Below are 15,651 nucleotides of genomic sequence, written 5' to 3'. Positions count from 1 at the left end.
CACCCCCATCCTGCCTCAGCCTTCCAAGGGCTGGGATTACAGACGAATGTCACCATACCCTCCCTGCTGCATTTCAGGGAGAGGGTTTTGATACCTCGAAGACCAGAGCTCTCGAATAAAGCTACAAGCCTCCCAAGCCCACCCAGGCAGCCGCAGCCCACCTGTGTTCTTTGTGTTCCACCATTAGGCAGCTGTGGCAGGTGAGCACATCGCATGTCTCGCAGAACAGCTTAAGCGCCTCATGCGTGTGCAGGGGGCAGTACAAGGCGAAGTCCCCAGAGCCACCGTTCACCCCTGCCAGAGAAGACAGAAGATGGGGGTTTCTGTTCACGGAGACCTTTTTGTAAGTTTTGTTGAGCAGTCCTCAACCCTTGAGGGACATGGCACAGGCACGGAGCTTGGGAGAGGAGATTGAACAGGAGGGGTCTCTCTTGAGACTGGGGAGACTCAGGGCACAGGGGAGAATTCAAGCTTAGCCTGGATAGATTTGCTCAGCTGCCTAGAAACCTCCCACTCTCAGACCCTGGTGTCCCACTGCCTGCCAGAGGTGAAGAGAGCGCTTGCACCTGCTCTCTGCTCAATGGGAAACCCTCCCAAATCAACCTAAGCCTCTTCACTAACCAGGATTCTGTGCTGATGGAGTTAAAGCCTTTCTGAGCTTCAGGCTAGTTCACATGACCAACTCTGCTTCCTGTTGGCCTGACAAACATAAAACCTCTCCCTCAAGACAAAGAAGACAAAACAGGCAGTGCAGGATGGACAAAAGGGCAAGAGTGGACAGGACTGTTAAGCCTCTGTGTGGGGGACATTATCTCTCTAAATAGAAGCAGAAGGTAGGAGCTGGACTAGCTTCTGTGATTCAGGATCAGGCACCCAGCACCAGCTCACCCACACTTCCCCCACCCCCGGCCCAACAGTGAAAGGCTGGAGTGAGTCACCCCTCTGACTCTGAGGGAGGCATTCTTCCTTTTCAAAAGACTCAGAAACCATGCTCACTGTCTCCCTTGGCCAGGAAAGGAGCTCAGAGAGCTACTCTCTAGGTGCTTGAGGGTTCAGCACAGAAGTAGGGTAGAGTGCTGGTACCTGAGGATCCCTTCTGTGCCCGTGCAAAGAGTGGGCCCCCCGGGGCTGGAACGTGCCGGTGCTCCTCTGTGCAGGAGCTGCACAGCCAGCGGTTGCAGTACGTGCAGAGGATGTGTGCCGCCCGCTTCTCCTTGCACTCAGAGCAGTTCTGGAAGCAGAGAGTCCAAAGTTGGTGGCTGCGGACTGCTGGGGCTTGCAGCCGCCTGCAGCAAATGCTCTAGGGAACAGGATCCCTAGACTGTTTAATCAGGACTGAGGAGTGGAGTCTACAGGAGGGGTGCCTCAGTCAGTCTGGGCAGAAAAGCACCCTCTGTGATTGGACAGTGGCTATCCTCTACTAAAGCTAAGGAAACACAGCAAGCCAAGGCTCCCCCATCAAGGCATGCACAGAATTGGCAGAGTGACATTAGATGGGTAATGCTGGGACAAGAGCACATGACAAGTGCTAAGGACATTTGCAGAAGGTTTCCAAAACTGAGGCCTAAGAGTGGCTGGAAACTTTCTCACCAATAGGAAACAGCTATGTTGATTGCTGAATGGCAAGGAGGTAGATGAGGGAAGTTACAACAGAGGGAAAAGTCAAACGAAAGCAGAGCCTTCAACTTCTTCAAAGGGGAGAAGGGCTAAGATGTCAGAGTACCCAGGGAGATGGACCCACTGAGCCGAGAGAGCACACAGGGCCAGCTTCAGAGCTGTGCCTCACACCTAGAGTCTACCTGACCTAACGCCTCCTTCTCACCTCGTCCAAATGTTTGGTCGTTTCCCTGGCAGATGTAATGCTAGGTCTGGTGGGAACATTATGACAAAGAGATGTAGAGCAACGATCTACCTCATGCCTAACTCATACAAGCCAATGAGCCAGAAAGCGTGGCAGATCTTCCTATGAATGCCTTAGAAGTAGCACGCAGGAGTCTATCTTCTTAGCACTGTAAGTCCCGGAGTATAAGACAGTCAGTAGAGATTAGATGAAGGAACAAGTAAGTAAGTTAGCAAACGAATGGAATGTGGTGATAGGGATATGCCAGGACAGAGAGAAGGCATGCCAGCCCATAAGTAATATGACATTCAGAAGCATGGGGCAAAGGCTGAGCTGTTATAGACAAGATTAAGAGCCTGTTACATTTAAGCCGGTATGTGAATTTTCAACCTAGGGGGAAGATAGAGAAAAAGAAAGGCCCAGTACTGATGTTTTCAGTAAGAGCCATGAAAAAAGAAAACACTGAAATATATTTATGTACCTTAAGATATCTTCACCTTCCACTCAAGGATGTAATTTCACCTAGGAGAAAATTACTCTGCTTCTCCCAATTCGAACATTTTTTTATTTCTTCCTGAGTAGATGGATGGGTGAGTGGATGGATTGATAGGTATGGATGGATGGATGGATGGATGAGTGGATAGATGGATGGATAGATGGATGGATGGGTGGATGGATGGATGGATGGGTGGATGGACGGGTGGATGGATGGATGGATGGACAGATGGATAAGAAAAGCTTGTGGTGGAGTCACAAGTCAGTGATACAGGCTAGACCTATAGACAGGGGTGTCATCAATTTCTGTAAACTATCGCCAGCAAATGCCCTTGTCCTGACTTACCCTGGCCATAGTGGGTTTCACAGGAGAAAAGCACTGAAGAAAAATATGTTCAGTTACATCTCTGGTAAGATAGACACGCTGACATCCAGGACAGGAGATGAGCTCTAGCAGAGAAAGACAGACAATGGTGTCAAGGCAACAGAGCAGATGTTAATAAGGCCTAGAAGGGGGCTTTCTAATACCCAGCACCCAGATACGGGCAACACCCAATGTGCCAAAGTGATCCCTGTTCAGTAACACAGCCTGCAGTTACCATGAACATGACCATCCCATCAGAGGCCTGCCCTCAAGACTGCCGGTCTAGTGTCCTCCCATCCTGGTCTTTGCCTAATCTATCCTCCTCTCCTCTGTAGGAGCCAGGCTATTGCAAGCTCAGGCCTCTCTGCTTTTGACAATCCGGTGCCTCCTGCTACTCCAGTTCTACAGCCTGAGGTCCCAGTTCCTAGACTTGGAAGGGTTAGTATAGCCCAGAGGACAGCAGCAGTCATTAAGGTTACCATGTTACCCAGATTGCTTTAGAGAGCTCAAAGCTAGAACTTCCAGGAGTTCTCTAGCAAGAGGAAGATCCACGTCCACCTACTATGTCTGCTTGCACAAGAGGTACTTATCCCTGGATTTATATAATAAGTCTGCTCCTGCGCCTAGAAGCCTGTTGCTGGGCTGTCTCCACAAGCAGTCCTGAACCAGGTAGGTACACTACGTGCACCACCTGTGAACAGCCTGACTCACTCCCTCTCCCAAAGGAATACAACAGCTTCCAACCCATTCCTTAGCGTAGTATGCATCTAAATTACATAAGCACCAGGAAACTACCACCCTGAAGACCACCGTGACTCCTCAGACCAATTCTAAAAACAGCCAAAGCTCTGGGAATGGTTCTCTTGAAGAGGGCAAGGTATCTGTGTTCATGGATGAGGCTGATGTAAAAAGGAACTGGCGGTAACCGGGCTTGTAGTAACACTCTCATGGTCTTCCCTGCCTCATCCCATCAACACAGTAACGAACACTACCAAGGCAAGTGCTCTACAATGCACCCAGAAAAATGCAAGCCCAAATACCACGCTTGCCACCCGGTGGCCTTGGGCAAGGTGCTTCATCTCTACTGACTCACCTATTCCTATTTCATTATATGTAAAAGAAAAAAGAACAGCAAGAGTCCCTCTGATAGATAGGAATTGTGGCGCACATCTATACTCTCCAGCAATCAGGGAAACTGAGGCACAAGACAGCACACGTTCAAGGTCAGTAAGGGCTACAGAGCAAGACCCTGTGGCAAAAAGACAGGCTGAAGATAGCTCAGTGGGTCAAGGTGCTTGATACCAAGCCTGACAACCTCGTGCTAACCTCCAGACCCACAGGTGGAAGGACTGACAACCTCGTGCTAACCTCCGAACCCACAGGTGGAAGGACTGACAACCTCGTGCTGACCTCCGAACCCACAGGCGGAAGGACTGACAACCTCGTGCTGACCTCCGAACCCACAGGTGGAAGGACTGACAACCTCGTGCTGACCTCCGAACCCACAGGCGGAAGGACTGACAACCTCGTGCTGACCTCCGAACCCACAGGCGGAAGGACTGACAACCTCGTGCTGACCTCCGAACCCACAGGCGGAAGGACTGACAACCTCGTGCTGACCTCCGAACCCACAGGCGGAAGGACTGACAACCTCGTGCTGACCTCCGAACCCACAGGTGGAAGGAAAGAACCAATTCTTACAGGTCGTCCTCTGACCTCTACATGTGTGCTATAGCACACGTGCGCGCGCATGCGCGCGGGCGTTGCTTTGAGAATTAAATTAAATAGTATTTGGGAAAACATAACTCTCCTTAAATGCTGGCCTTGAATTCAGAATATCTCTCACATCCTCTCTGTGGTATGATGAAAAGCAGATAAAGAATGGGACACACTGAGAAACTGCCACAAACTCTTCCTCTCCCGGAAAGAATTCCTTGTAGTCCCTTTTGTTTCTAAAGACACGCTTTCATTATATATCCCTGGCTGGCCTGGAACTCACTATGCAGCCAAGGTAGGCCTCGAGCTCACAGAGGTCCAACTGCCTCTGCTTCTACCTCCCGAGTACTAGGATTGAAGGTGTTTATCACTGTGCCTGGCCTCTCTTGTGATCCTGTCATCAAAATGGACTCTTGGGGATGGGAAGATGGCTCAGTGGGAAGAAGCAGGGGCAGAGACAAGCAAGTTCCTGGAGCTCTCTGGCTAGCTAGCCTAACCCAATTGGGTTAGCTTCAGGTTCAGTGAGAAATCCTGCCTCAATTCATAAGATAGAGGGGAACTGAGGTAGACACTTCTTATCAACCTGTGATCTTAACATGTACATACCATTCACACATACAAGAATACTGCACATATGTGTACACACACACACACACACCAAGGAGACAGAGGAGAAGGAGGACTCTCCACCTCCACCCACTGAATCTGTGACTAGACCTCAGGGGCCTGTGCAATTCTGCTCTTGCTCCTAGAACTCTCCAGCTGTTCTGTGAAAAGTTGAACCTGGGACTCAGATTGCTGAAAGACATCAGGCCTTGAGGACGAGACCGCAGGTTTCTCGAGCATTCCCAATAAGGCTACCCTAACCCAGCCCGACCAAGTGCTCCACCAATATAATAAAGGCACAAAAGTACAGCCAAGATAGGACAAACTCAGCCTAGACGACCCAGAGAATTCCAATCCAGATCATCAACTTGGAGAACCACACACCAAAGAAATTTGGTTCAACCACCAAGTTTTTGGATTTGGCTTATTTTACAGAAAAAGCTCATTATTACCATCTGGAAAATCCACAAAATCACATAAAACAGTAAGATTTGAATGGCAGAATTACATCCGAATTCCCTGGGTATTTTCCTGTTGGTCAACACTCTCCACGGGTGGCTGTCGGGTGACTGTCTCTCCCATCTACTAGGCCATCCACCTTCAGAACAGAAATCTACTCTGAGTGTTGAAAGTTACTTTCACAAGGCTCCCAACTCCTGCTACCAAGTCCTCAAACATTAGAAACAATAACCCAGCAGAGTGGAAAAGGATGAATCAGATAATTCTAATAAGGCCTCCTGGCACAACATCTGCTTTTCTTGGCCTTGAAGACAAAAACCTGTTTGGTATTTATTTTCAACCTGACCTTACCTCCCTCCAGCCTCATCTCCAGCTTCATCTGCTGGATGCTGGATGTCTTTGGCATGCCAAGCATCTCTGCTATCTCTGGAGCAGCCAAAACTTTGCATGGCTCTGTCTAAGAAAGTGCTGTTTCTTCTTGAAACACTCGTTCTTGCTTCTGTTATCCTTTTCAGACACACTCCTATGTATCCTTTCAAACCTGCTCAAATGTTCTACTTCGGAGAAACAGGGCTGATTTCCCCTAGGACCAGTTAATTAGTAACTCCAGTATAGTAAGCATCAGTGTGCATTTTAACTACCTATTCATATGTCTGCACACAAAAATAATCCACATTTGGTCTTAAAGGATAGTTTGTGGTTTTCACAAGATTGAACAACTGGGTTTCTTTTGCTGGTATGTTCCATGTGTACTCCTTGCACTTTTAGAAGAAGCCACATTTCTGAACAGTGGGAGAAAGCCATCCTGAGATGACAGTCACGCGGTGTATAGACAAGGCTCTGCACTATTATCTGACTGTCAGCATGGTTGATCGCCTTCTTTCTCTGTTACTAAGTTGTTAAAGGGCGGAGACTGGTTACAGCAGACTACACAGCCCTTCTCATGTGTCCTTGGCAATAAAGTATCAGGAAGACTCCTCTAGGCAGGACAAGAGAGGACAGTCAGCCAACTGGCAACCGGATGATCTATCATCCTTGTCAGAAAGGCAGGCAGGCCAGCCACCACGGCACACATCTGTAATCCTTGCACTTGAGAGATCAAGGCAGGACAATTGCCCCTTTGATTCCAGCCTTGGCTACATCTTAAGAAACAGTGTCGAACAAACAAAGCAAAAACCAGAGAGCTGGATGGCAGGCTGTGACTGAGGGGAGGCTGGAGGCAGGGGATCAGCCCTCTGAGGCGGGGCTACTAACAAACAGGGCCCGAGGACAGCTGCGCTGCTCAGAAGACTCACTATTTACATATTTAAATTGTATTATATGTAAAATATTATTTACTTATAGTGTTTATATTGAAGAGAAGGACTCCCCCTCATTTGTTTGTTTGTTTGTTTGTTTAGAGAAAATGGTCTAATGTAGACCAGGCTGCTCTTGCTCAAAATGGAGCCAAGAGTGACCCTGAAATTACAGGTGTATGATACCCTGCCTGATGCTGCATATGCAGTGCTAAGGAAGTTAAATCCAGGGCACTGTGCATGCTAAGGAAACACTGTAGCAACTGAACTGCATGAGGGCTCTGGAGCTTTCAGAGACAGGGCCTTACTATGTAGCTTCAGCCTGCCTCATGTCTCTGTGTAGAGCAGGCTGGCCTTGAACTTGTCATCCATTCTCGATACAGGTGTGCATCGCAGAGCCCACTTATTTTTTACTGTGTATTTCTATTTGAATTCTTCAGTTCACAGGCTTAGCTATTTATTTCACAACCAAAAACATTATTCTTGAGACCCAGGGAACCATAACACAAGGAGGTGGGGTTTCTGTCTCTAGAAACAAAAAGGTACCTGAGGTCTCCCTGCGGAGCTAAGGGCTGACAGCTCTGAAAGCCAGTCATTCCCTCAGTCTGGTAAGAGACTCGGGGCCATGATGCGAGTCTGCAGTTGTAGCCCTTGGGAGACTGAGGCAGGGGAATCTCAAGTTCAAGATCACATTCAGCTACATAGCGAGTTTCAGGATTGGCTGTCTCAAAACTAAATAAATACATTTCTTGTCCCCAGGAGGTATGATCCAAATTGGTGTCTACTTAGCACTCTGCTCTGCCCAGCCACCACAAGTGATATGTCATTCAATCATCAAATCAACTCTCAAGAATCGGTTTTGTCTCCATTTTATTGGAGAGATGGAGGATCCAATCAGTTAAATTATACAAGCCTGTGGCAAACAGAAACCCAAGTCCATTTGCCTTTAACACTGTGTCCTCGAGACCAGGGAGATGGCTGAGTGGGAAAGTACTCGTCGTGCAAGCATGAGGACCCAGTTCACAGTCCCAGAACTCACAGACCGCTGGGCATGGTGTCGAGCATCTGTAGCCTCGGAACAGCAGCAGCAGGTGGAAGGCAGAGACAACAGCCCCAGAAGCCCACAGAGCAGCTAGTCCATACTACACACAGCCACAGACAACAGTAACACCCTGTCTCGCACAAGCTGGAAAATGAGGGACGCCATGCAAATTGGTCTCTGACCCTCACATGTATGTATACACATACACACACACACACACACACACAAATAAAACTATGTCCCTTTCATTATACTAGTTTCTTTCATAATTCAATAATAAACAAGTGATATATTTTTATTTTAATTAACTAGACAGTTTCACCATATGCAAAATAGTTCATAATAATGATCAGACCACAGTTATGATCCAGCTATACCAACAGCCTATATCCAGCTCCAGAATCTGAACTTCTCCAGCTGTGCTTAACGGTTCAAGAAATACAATACTTGAGGCAAAGCAAACAGTATGAAGCTTTTGTGCCTAAGGAAAACAAAGGTAGACACAAGTGCATTCTTTGCTGCAAATCCAAAGAGTAAGGGGGGACTTTTAACTATCCTGATATGGGCTACGGACGTGGCTCGTGAGTAGAGCATCAGCCTTCAGGAGGTCCATGCAGCAACGTTCATAACTAACTCTTGAGGTGATTGCAATGCACATCTCACTGCGGACCAACACCCTGGACAGATAGTCCTCTTCCTCTGACAACTCTGTCCCCTCTGTCATGAAGTTGAGAAAGGCAGGAAGTCCAAAAATCTCCAGATGTAGCTGTGGTGGGTTTCCCCTCTGACAGACAAATGGATAGATATATTCCCAACACAGAGAAGGAAGTCCTGATACTCAGGATCCCTATGGTTGGCACTGAATTGGAGGTTACATTTTACCTCTTCTGACTCACAACTCAACTAAAAGACTAAGATGCAGTCTGGCACACTCCTGGGGCTAGAGCATGTGCTGAGCCCAGAGAAAGGAAGGAGGCCTAGCGTGGGTAACTATCCTTCAGCACAGACAACAGGATCAAGGCAATCCTGGCATCAGGCGAGAATAGGAGAGACATCCCAGAACCCAGGCATGGGTCAGCCCAGGCCACCACATGAGCATGGCCACCTTGAGCCCAGCATGAGCCCAGTGCTTAGCAACCTACATGGCTTGTGAAGCTCTTTACTCTTCATCTCCTGTCCAGGGCTCCATGGAACTGCCACTGAGGCCCAGACCTCTCAGGCCTAGCAGTGGGATCGGATCCACCCTGGCAGCCTGAAGTGCCCCTGCCCAGTGTCCAAAGTTGGATAGACCGGCTCTGTTCCCAATTGCCAATCACACGGAGGATGACAAGAAGGCCTCAAGGGAAACAGAGACACACAGCTTCAAAACTACATTACCCTGGAGAAGCCTCAAACCACTGAGCAGCTCTGAATATCTTCTGTAGCTACAGATAAGACATGCTGCCTCACTGCCTCTGCCAGACATCAAGTAAGGAAAGAAAGCACTCCAAGCTCAGGCAGGCTGGCCAGCCTCGCTAATCATTTGTACCCTCCCACCCTCGGCAGTCTCAGGATGCTGAGAAGGCCCCCACGGAAGCCCTTGAAGCCCTCCACAGCCCCATGGTTCAGAGCAGCATTGCCTCCAAGAAACACAGTGCACACATTCTTCAGATGTCAGTACCTGTTAGAAAGACAGATTTTGATCTGAGACACACCTAGGTTCACTGCCGATTTCGCCCCTGGCGGCCACCAGGCTTACCTGTCACCCTGTTGCTCTGTAATTAGAGCAACACCTGGGAGAGAAGTCAGAGGAGGAGCGACAGGTGAGACCACCACCAGTCCTGGAGGATGGTGCTCCCCTGGAGTCCAGGAGCACCCACCCAGCATGCAGCAAGCCAGCTGGGCCACGGGGCCTAAGGCTCAGGGAGCGGGGGTTCGGGGTGGGGTTTGGGGAGCAGCCTGGAGCCTTTCTCTCCTTGTTGTGATGCGTCCTCAGCCAGGGCTGCGTTTTTCTAGCTCACCTGAGATGCTCCCGCAAGAAGGAGCGAGGTTGACTCCTCCTGTTCCTGTTTATCTCCAAGTCTCTGCAGCAATTTTCCCAAACTGAGCAGCAAGAGGGAGACCTCAAAGAGGCGCCTCTCTTCCTAGCTGCATCTCCTTCCTAATCCTCTGGGTGCCTCTGAATAGAAGCTCAGAGGGAAGAAAACGAGATTTTTCAACTTTCAGGAACTAGCTCTGCCGCCTTCTGCTCAGCTCGGGAGGCCGTCACCCCCAGCCTTTGAGGACTGGATCCACAAAAATCCTTCAGCCCTCCATGTTCCCCAAAATGACAGTGCTCATATGTGGCTGGAACCTGCCCCGATCCGGCAGCTCATTTAAATAGAGCTCATCACAACAACAGTGTTGGTGGAGGAGTGAGTAGCTGCAGGGCCCTCGGGACCCCCTGTTTATACGTAGGAAGAATGATGCAATCTGGGTATCAAAATAGCAATCCAGAATGGAATAACAGGCTCCCGCAGCAGCAGTGCCTGCACAGCCGGAGCTCAAGTTGACACACTCTGTCAGCCCCACACTGCTGCAGCACGCAGATGCCAGACATGCACTCTTACCGCATCATTTTCAAAAACAGCAGGGGCCGGAGAGATCCCTCCAAGCCCCCTGCACTGCAAGAGAGTGGGGGGTGGGGAAACGCCAACAGGCACTGAAATCTGTCTCCTAAACACTCACCTGCTCCTGCTACTTCACCTGAAGTCCTTATCCTGTGACGTCACAGCCAGTTGCCATAGTGACCGATTGTCCGTCACAAGCAGAGGATTAGGACTTCAGATGGAGAAGACACATATTTTATGATGCACAAAGGTCCTGGCAGGTGTCGCCTAGCAGCTCTCTCTGTTCCCCGGGGAGACAGTCACACACAAGCCAGGGGTGAGTTGGAAGGAAGATTTCAGGCTAGGACAATACTGTGAGTAACGGGATGATTACAGCAGCACAGAGCAACCAGCGGTGGGGAGTGGCAGGGAAAGCAGGAGCAGAGGCTCCTGAAGGGCCTTGAATGCTAAACAAAAGATTCAGACCTTGATCTTAGGGACAAAAAAGTCAGAAAGGGAGTTTATCCAGTTGAAAGTTAAATGAGACCCTGAATGTGAGAGGACTTGTCACAATGGGTCAAAAGAGTTGCTCTAACGAGAGTATTAGTGTGTGAACGAAATAAGACATGGAAGGTAGCTAGCGTGTGAGGAGTCAAGAGAATGGGCTGTTCTGACAGAGACACGAATGGGAAGATGGAGAGCATCACTTCCAAATCCTTTGTAAACCCTCAGTTTTCTCTGCCATCTACACCGCTGAAGATCAAACAGCACCCTGCCTTACCTTGACCTACCTGGTTTCCAAATCGGAAGTGCTTTCTAGAAATCCTGAATTTACCAACTGAATTTACCAAACTCAAATCTCTCAGGTTCAGAAACAGAACCTAGCATTTCAACAAAGTTCCCAAATAATTCTTAGACTCCCAGACGGCCTTACAATCTGGAAGCTGTGGCCTGGGCAGCCTTAGTAGTCTTTCTGCATAGTTTAGATAAGAGGTGTGTGTGTGTGTGTGTGTGTGTGTGTGTGTGTGTGTGTGTGTGTGTGTGTTTCTCTCTGTGTGTTTTGAGACAGGGTCTTACATAACCCAGTCTAGCCTCAAACTCACAATGGTACCTGATATTGTGTGTGTGTGTGTGTGTGTGTGTGTCTATGTGTGTGTGTGTTTTGAGACAGGGTCTTCTCACAATTGTACCTGATATTGTGTGTGTGTGTGTGTGTGTGTGTGTTTTGAGACAGGATCTTCTCACAATTGTACCTGATATTGTCCTTGAACTCTTGATCTTCCTGCTTCTACTTCTCGAGTGCCCGGATTAAAGGCTGTGAGAGCAAACTTGTCAAGCCAGAATAACATTTTTTTGTTTGTTTTGAGACAGGGTCTCTCTATGTAAGCCTCTGCCTTAGAACTTGCTATATAAACCAGATTGGCCTCAAACTCACAGAGACCCACCTGCCTCTGCCTCTTGAATATTGAGATAAACAGAGTGTGCTCACACCACACTCAGCTCTGAATGACTTTTTAAAATAGAGATCTGATCATGCCCCACTGAACACAATGGCTCCCACTTTGCAGGGATAACATGAACCTGTCAAGATCCCTTAGAAAAATTTCCATCCAGAGTCCCATTCTTCCCTTCAAGGTTCCTTTATCCTAGACAAAGTTAACTCTCTTAGGGCCTGCTTACCTGTGAGCTTCTCTGTGGGCCTCAGTCTAACATTATTTCCAACCTCGAATTTTCATCCATATTTTTCTACCCTGAGTGGCTCCTGCACAGCAATTTCTACTTGATGCCACCAATGGATTCGAACCACCAACTTTTCCAACGCCTAAAACAATGCTCATAATTGCAGCCTGCCTGGTTTTGTTTTTTGTTTGTTTGGTTTGGGGGGGGTCGTTTTTGTTTGCAGGAGTTCCTTGGCTGGCTGGATAGTTTTTGGGTTTTTTTTGTTGTTTTTGTTTTTGAGACATGGATTTAAATACAAGCAATAAAACAGCTTCTTGCCAGTCAGTGGTGGCGCACGCCTTTAATCCCAGCACTCTGGGAGGCAGAGGCAGGCGGACTTCTGAGTTCTAGGCCAGCCTGGTCTACAGAGTGAGTTCCAGGACAGCCAGGGCTACACAGAGAAACCCTGTCTCAAAAAACCAAATCAAGAAAGAAAGAAAGAAAGAAAGAGAGAGAGAGAGAGAGAGAGAGAGAGAGAGAGAGAGAGAGAGAGAGAGAGAGAAGAAAAGAAAAGAAAAGAAAAGAAAAGAAAAGAAAAGAAAAATTTTATGACTGGCTACCATCCATCCCTTTTAGATGAAAAGCTTGTCCCTAGTTCACAATGTCTTCTCCATCTTCCATGCTAGGATACAATTCTGATTGATTACGGGGTCCTGCTTTTTTCTAAACCCACCCGTGAGCTCTGGTTTGCATGGGAGGCAGGCCTTCAGATATGAGTAAGATGCTACTAACCTGGAAGGGAGACCTTCACACACACAGTTGTAAGTGTGAAAATGTGGGCCCTCTAGGACACGCAGAGGAATTACAGGAAACAAGATGAGAAAAAACTAGGAAGAGCCTTGAAGACCCCGAGCCTTCTACTCAGAACTGCAATAGAACTGCAACCAATGCTGAGTCCCTGTTTTCTTTCTCCTATTTCTTTTTGTGGTCCTGAGGATTGAGCCTGGGGCCTTGCACATGCTAAGACTATCCCTTTACTAAGCTAGATACCTAGTCTTCTTTTCACTTTTCATTTTTCCAACAGAGTTCCACCAGCTTTAATTCCCCCCGTGGTCCATTCAAGGCTTTGCGTCTTCAATACTTTTGCCTGGGTCTCCTGAGTAACTGAGATTACAGGCCTGGGCCACTAGGCCCAGCTTCTAACTCAGAGACTTTAGTACAGGCCTAGAGTTAGAAGGTGTGAATAAGGTAAGCTAGGACTACCCAGGAGCTAGGAGGCAGGGCCAGCAGCTGATCTGAAGCAAGATACACAGTCTAAGCCTGACAGCCAGGTGGCCGGCTGAGGGCAGAGGTGAATGTACGATGTGTCTGGCCCTTGGTCTTCACAACCTCATTCTCTGATGAACTACCTGGTTATGGTGCCTGCTTTCTGTACCAAGAAAATATCCACAAGAGATGCAGACGCAGGCTGAGCACAGGCTCGCTCATTTGGTAGACTCTCTGACCCAGTGGTACCTCTGTCTCTTGTCACGCAAAAGCCTAGGACTTGATATAAAGGAGGCTATGCAGACACACTCCCTGCAAGGCCACTGACCCCAGTGACTGGGCTTTGAAAGGGTGTCTGCAGGGAGCACAAGGCAGCATCCGGCTATAGATGTGCAGCTTCTACAGCCTGCAAGCCCAAACAAGCCCAGGGTTATCAGGTAAGGAAGCTGGATCTGACTGATTCTCTGGTCTGCAAATGACCAAGCATGTGGCCCTCAGCAGTTTTCCAGGCCCTTCCTGTCCTCCTGATGCCTCATCTGTGGAGTAGCCAGGTAGAGATGAACTCTCATGGTCTCCACAGCACTTAGGCACGATTAGTCCCCCATCTAGTAGAAGATCCAGTGACAAGCAGTCACTCCAAAACTGCCTGCCAATCACCGCTGCCTGGAACTTCCTCCCTCTGCAAATCTTTCCAGCCATAGTTTCTCAGGTGCAACAAGCACATCCCCCCAAACGCGGCCTACCTCTTTCTAACGCCAGGGGAATTGCTCTCCCAGTAACAGGGACTGTTCAGAGGTGCCAACGCTACTCCTAGGGCCCCAGAGAGCCAATTAAGGTGAGGAAACTGTTCTTGAACTGAAAAGCCAACCTGCTGACAGGGCTCCAGAGTTCTAGCTTCTGCACCTGCTACACACCATGGCTCCATTCAAGTCGGCAGCCCACCCTCCACATGGGAGACCTGGGGTACTGTTTGCCTCAGACCCCGTTATTTTGGACATGCTGTTTAACATGCATACTCAAAACAGCAAGCAGCAGTCGGCTGCCTCCCAGGCCCCTGCAGTCAGTGCTGCTGTCTCCCATCCACACCAGGGCCATTAGAGCCCCTCCAGCCGAGCCGCTCATTAAGATTAGAGCCGTTTCCCTCTCTGACTCTGAGGTTGTGGCATCTTGCATCACTTCCCTTCCTCTCTGTCTTCCCAAAGCCCCCAAGGCCTGCCCACCAAGGGACGGTGATTACTCCCCTTTCAGCATTAGCCGTATACAAGGAATATGCTGTGACCCTTAACTCGATCCAGGAACTATGGGACTAGCTGTAGTGGTTATTTGGGTTTCAAAGCGCTTCTCAGGCTCAACCTTGAAAGCCAGAGAGAGCTGGGATAGCCCAGGCTGTCGGTGCTGGCGTCTGAGTGAACTCCAGAGATGAGTTCCAGGTCAGGGATCTTCTTACATCTCATGCTGCCTTCTACTTTGAAAATCAGAATAGAAAGATTCTAAACGGGTAACTTCTAAAATCTAGGTATGAAAACCAGTCTCTCAGTCACAAATTAGTTTCTTTGACCAGAGAAAAGTAATGTTCCTTTTCCTCACACGGGGAAGGAAATGTCTGGTTAGTTATCCTCCTTGACCTTAAGCAGAAACTAAAACCAACAGAACTTTCAGCATCTTGAAGTTAGAGCTAGGACTTGGTAAACGTCAGTTGTGGCAGTATTTCTGCAGAGCCAGCTAAATTGACCCTAAGTACGCAGCAGATAACTTTCCAGGCGGAGTTTGACCCTGGACTATTTTCACTGAGAGACTTAGGGGAAGCACGGAGGCTCTTCCACTTATGATGGACTTATAGTCTAATGACTCATTGTTGAATACATCATACATGAACCCGGGTGGTGGGGGGGCATACCTTTAATCTCAGCACTCGAGAAGCAGAGGGATTTTCTGAGTTTGAGGCCAGCCTGGTCTACAGAGTGAGTTTCAGGATAGCCAGGGATACAGAGAAACCCTGTCTCAAAAGGAAGAAAAAGAAGAAGGAGGGGGGAAAGGAAAGGAAAGGAAAGGAAAGGAAAGGAAAGGAAAGGAAAGGAAAGGAAAGGAAAGGAAAGGAAAGGAAAGGAAAGGAAAGGAAAGGAAAGGGGGAAATGCATCCAGTTCTTTTAGCCTAGCGAACATCCTAGCTTGGCTTAGCCTGGCATGGGCCTTGAGTTGGGCAATATCACCTGACACTAACACTGCTTTTATAAAGTATTCAGTGTCTTGTGTAGATAAAGAAATGTCTGACTCCCAGCAGGGTTCTCATTGTATGGATAGATACCTTCCCAGTATCCAGTGTGTCTGACGTCTACAGCACC

At 48.5% G+C, this 15,651-nt stretch overlaps 1 protein-coding gene across 4 annotated transcripts in view; it reads right to left on the bottom strand.

The window, feature by feature from the left end:
• Trim66 (tripartite motif containing 66) overlaps positions 1-15,651 on the bottom strand; it is a 52,497-nt gene that overhangs the window by 29,260 nt on the left and 7,586 nt on the right. For 2 of the 4 annotated variants that reach the window (XM_052175288.1, XM_052175298.1), the window contains exons 2-4: positions 2,682-2,785; positions 1,084-1,231; positions 162-294 (exon numbers count right to left, since the gene is read on the bottom strand). In XM_052175288.1, the coding sequence (XP_052031248.1) occupies positions 162-294; positions 1,084-1,231; positions 2,682-2,785 (385 nt within the window). Of the gene's footprint in view, positions 1-161; positions 295-1,083; positions 1,232-2,681; positions 2,786-14,043; positions 14,049-15,651 lie in introns of those variants that run through there. The other 2 variants (XM_052175307.1, XM_052175278.1) reach the window with 2 other exon arrangements.

The sequence above is a fragment of the Apodemus sylvaticus genome, chromosome 1 (genome assembly GCF_947179515.1).
Source record: "Apodemus sylvaticus chromosome 1, mApoSyl1.1, whole genome shotgun sequence".
Classification (NCBI taxonomy): domain Eukaryota; kingdom Metazoa; phylum Chordata; class Mammalia; order Rodentia; family Muridae; genus Apodemus; species Apodemus sylvaticus.
This window is presented reverse-complemented; position numbering and strand designations above follow the sequence as displayed.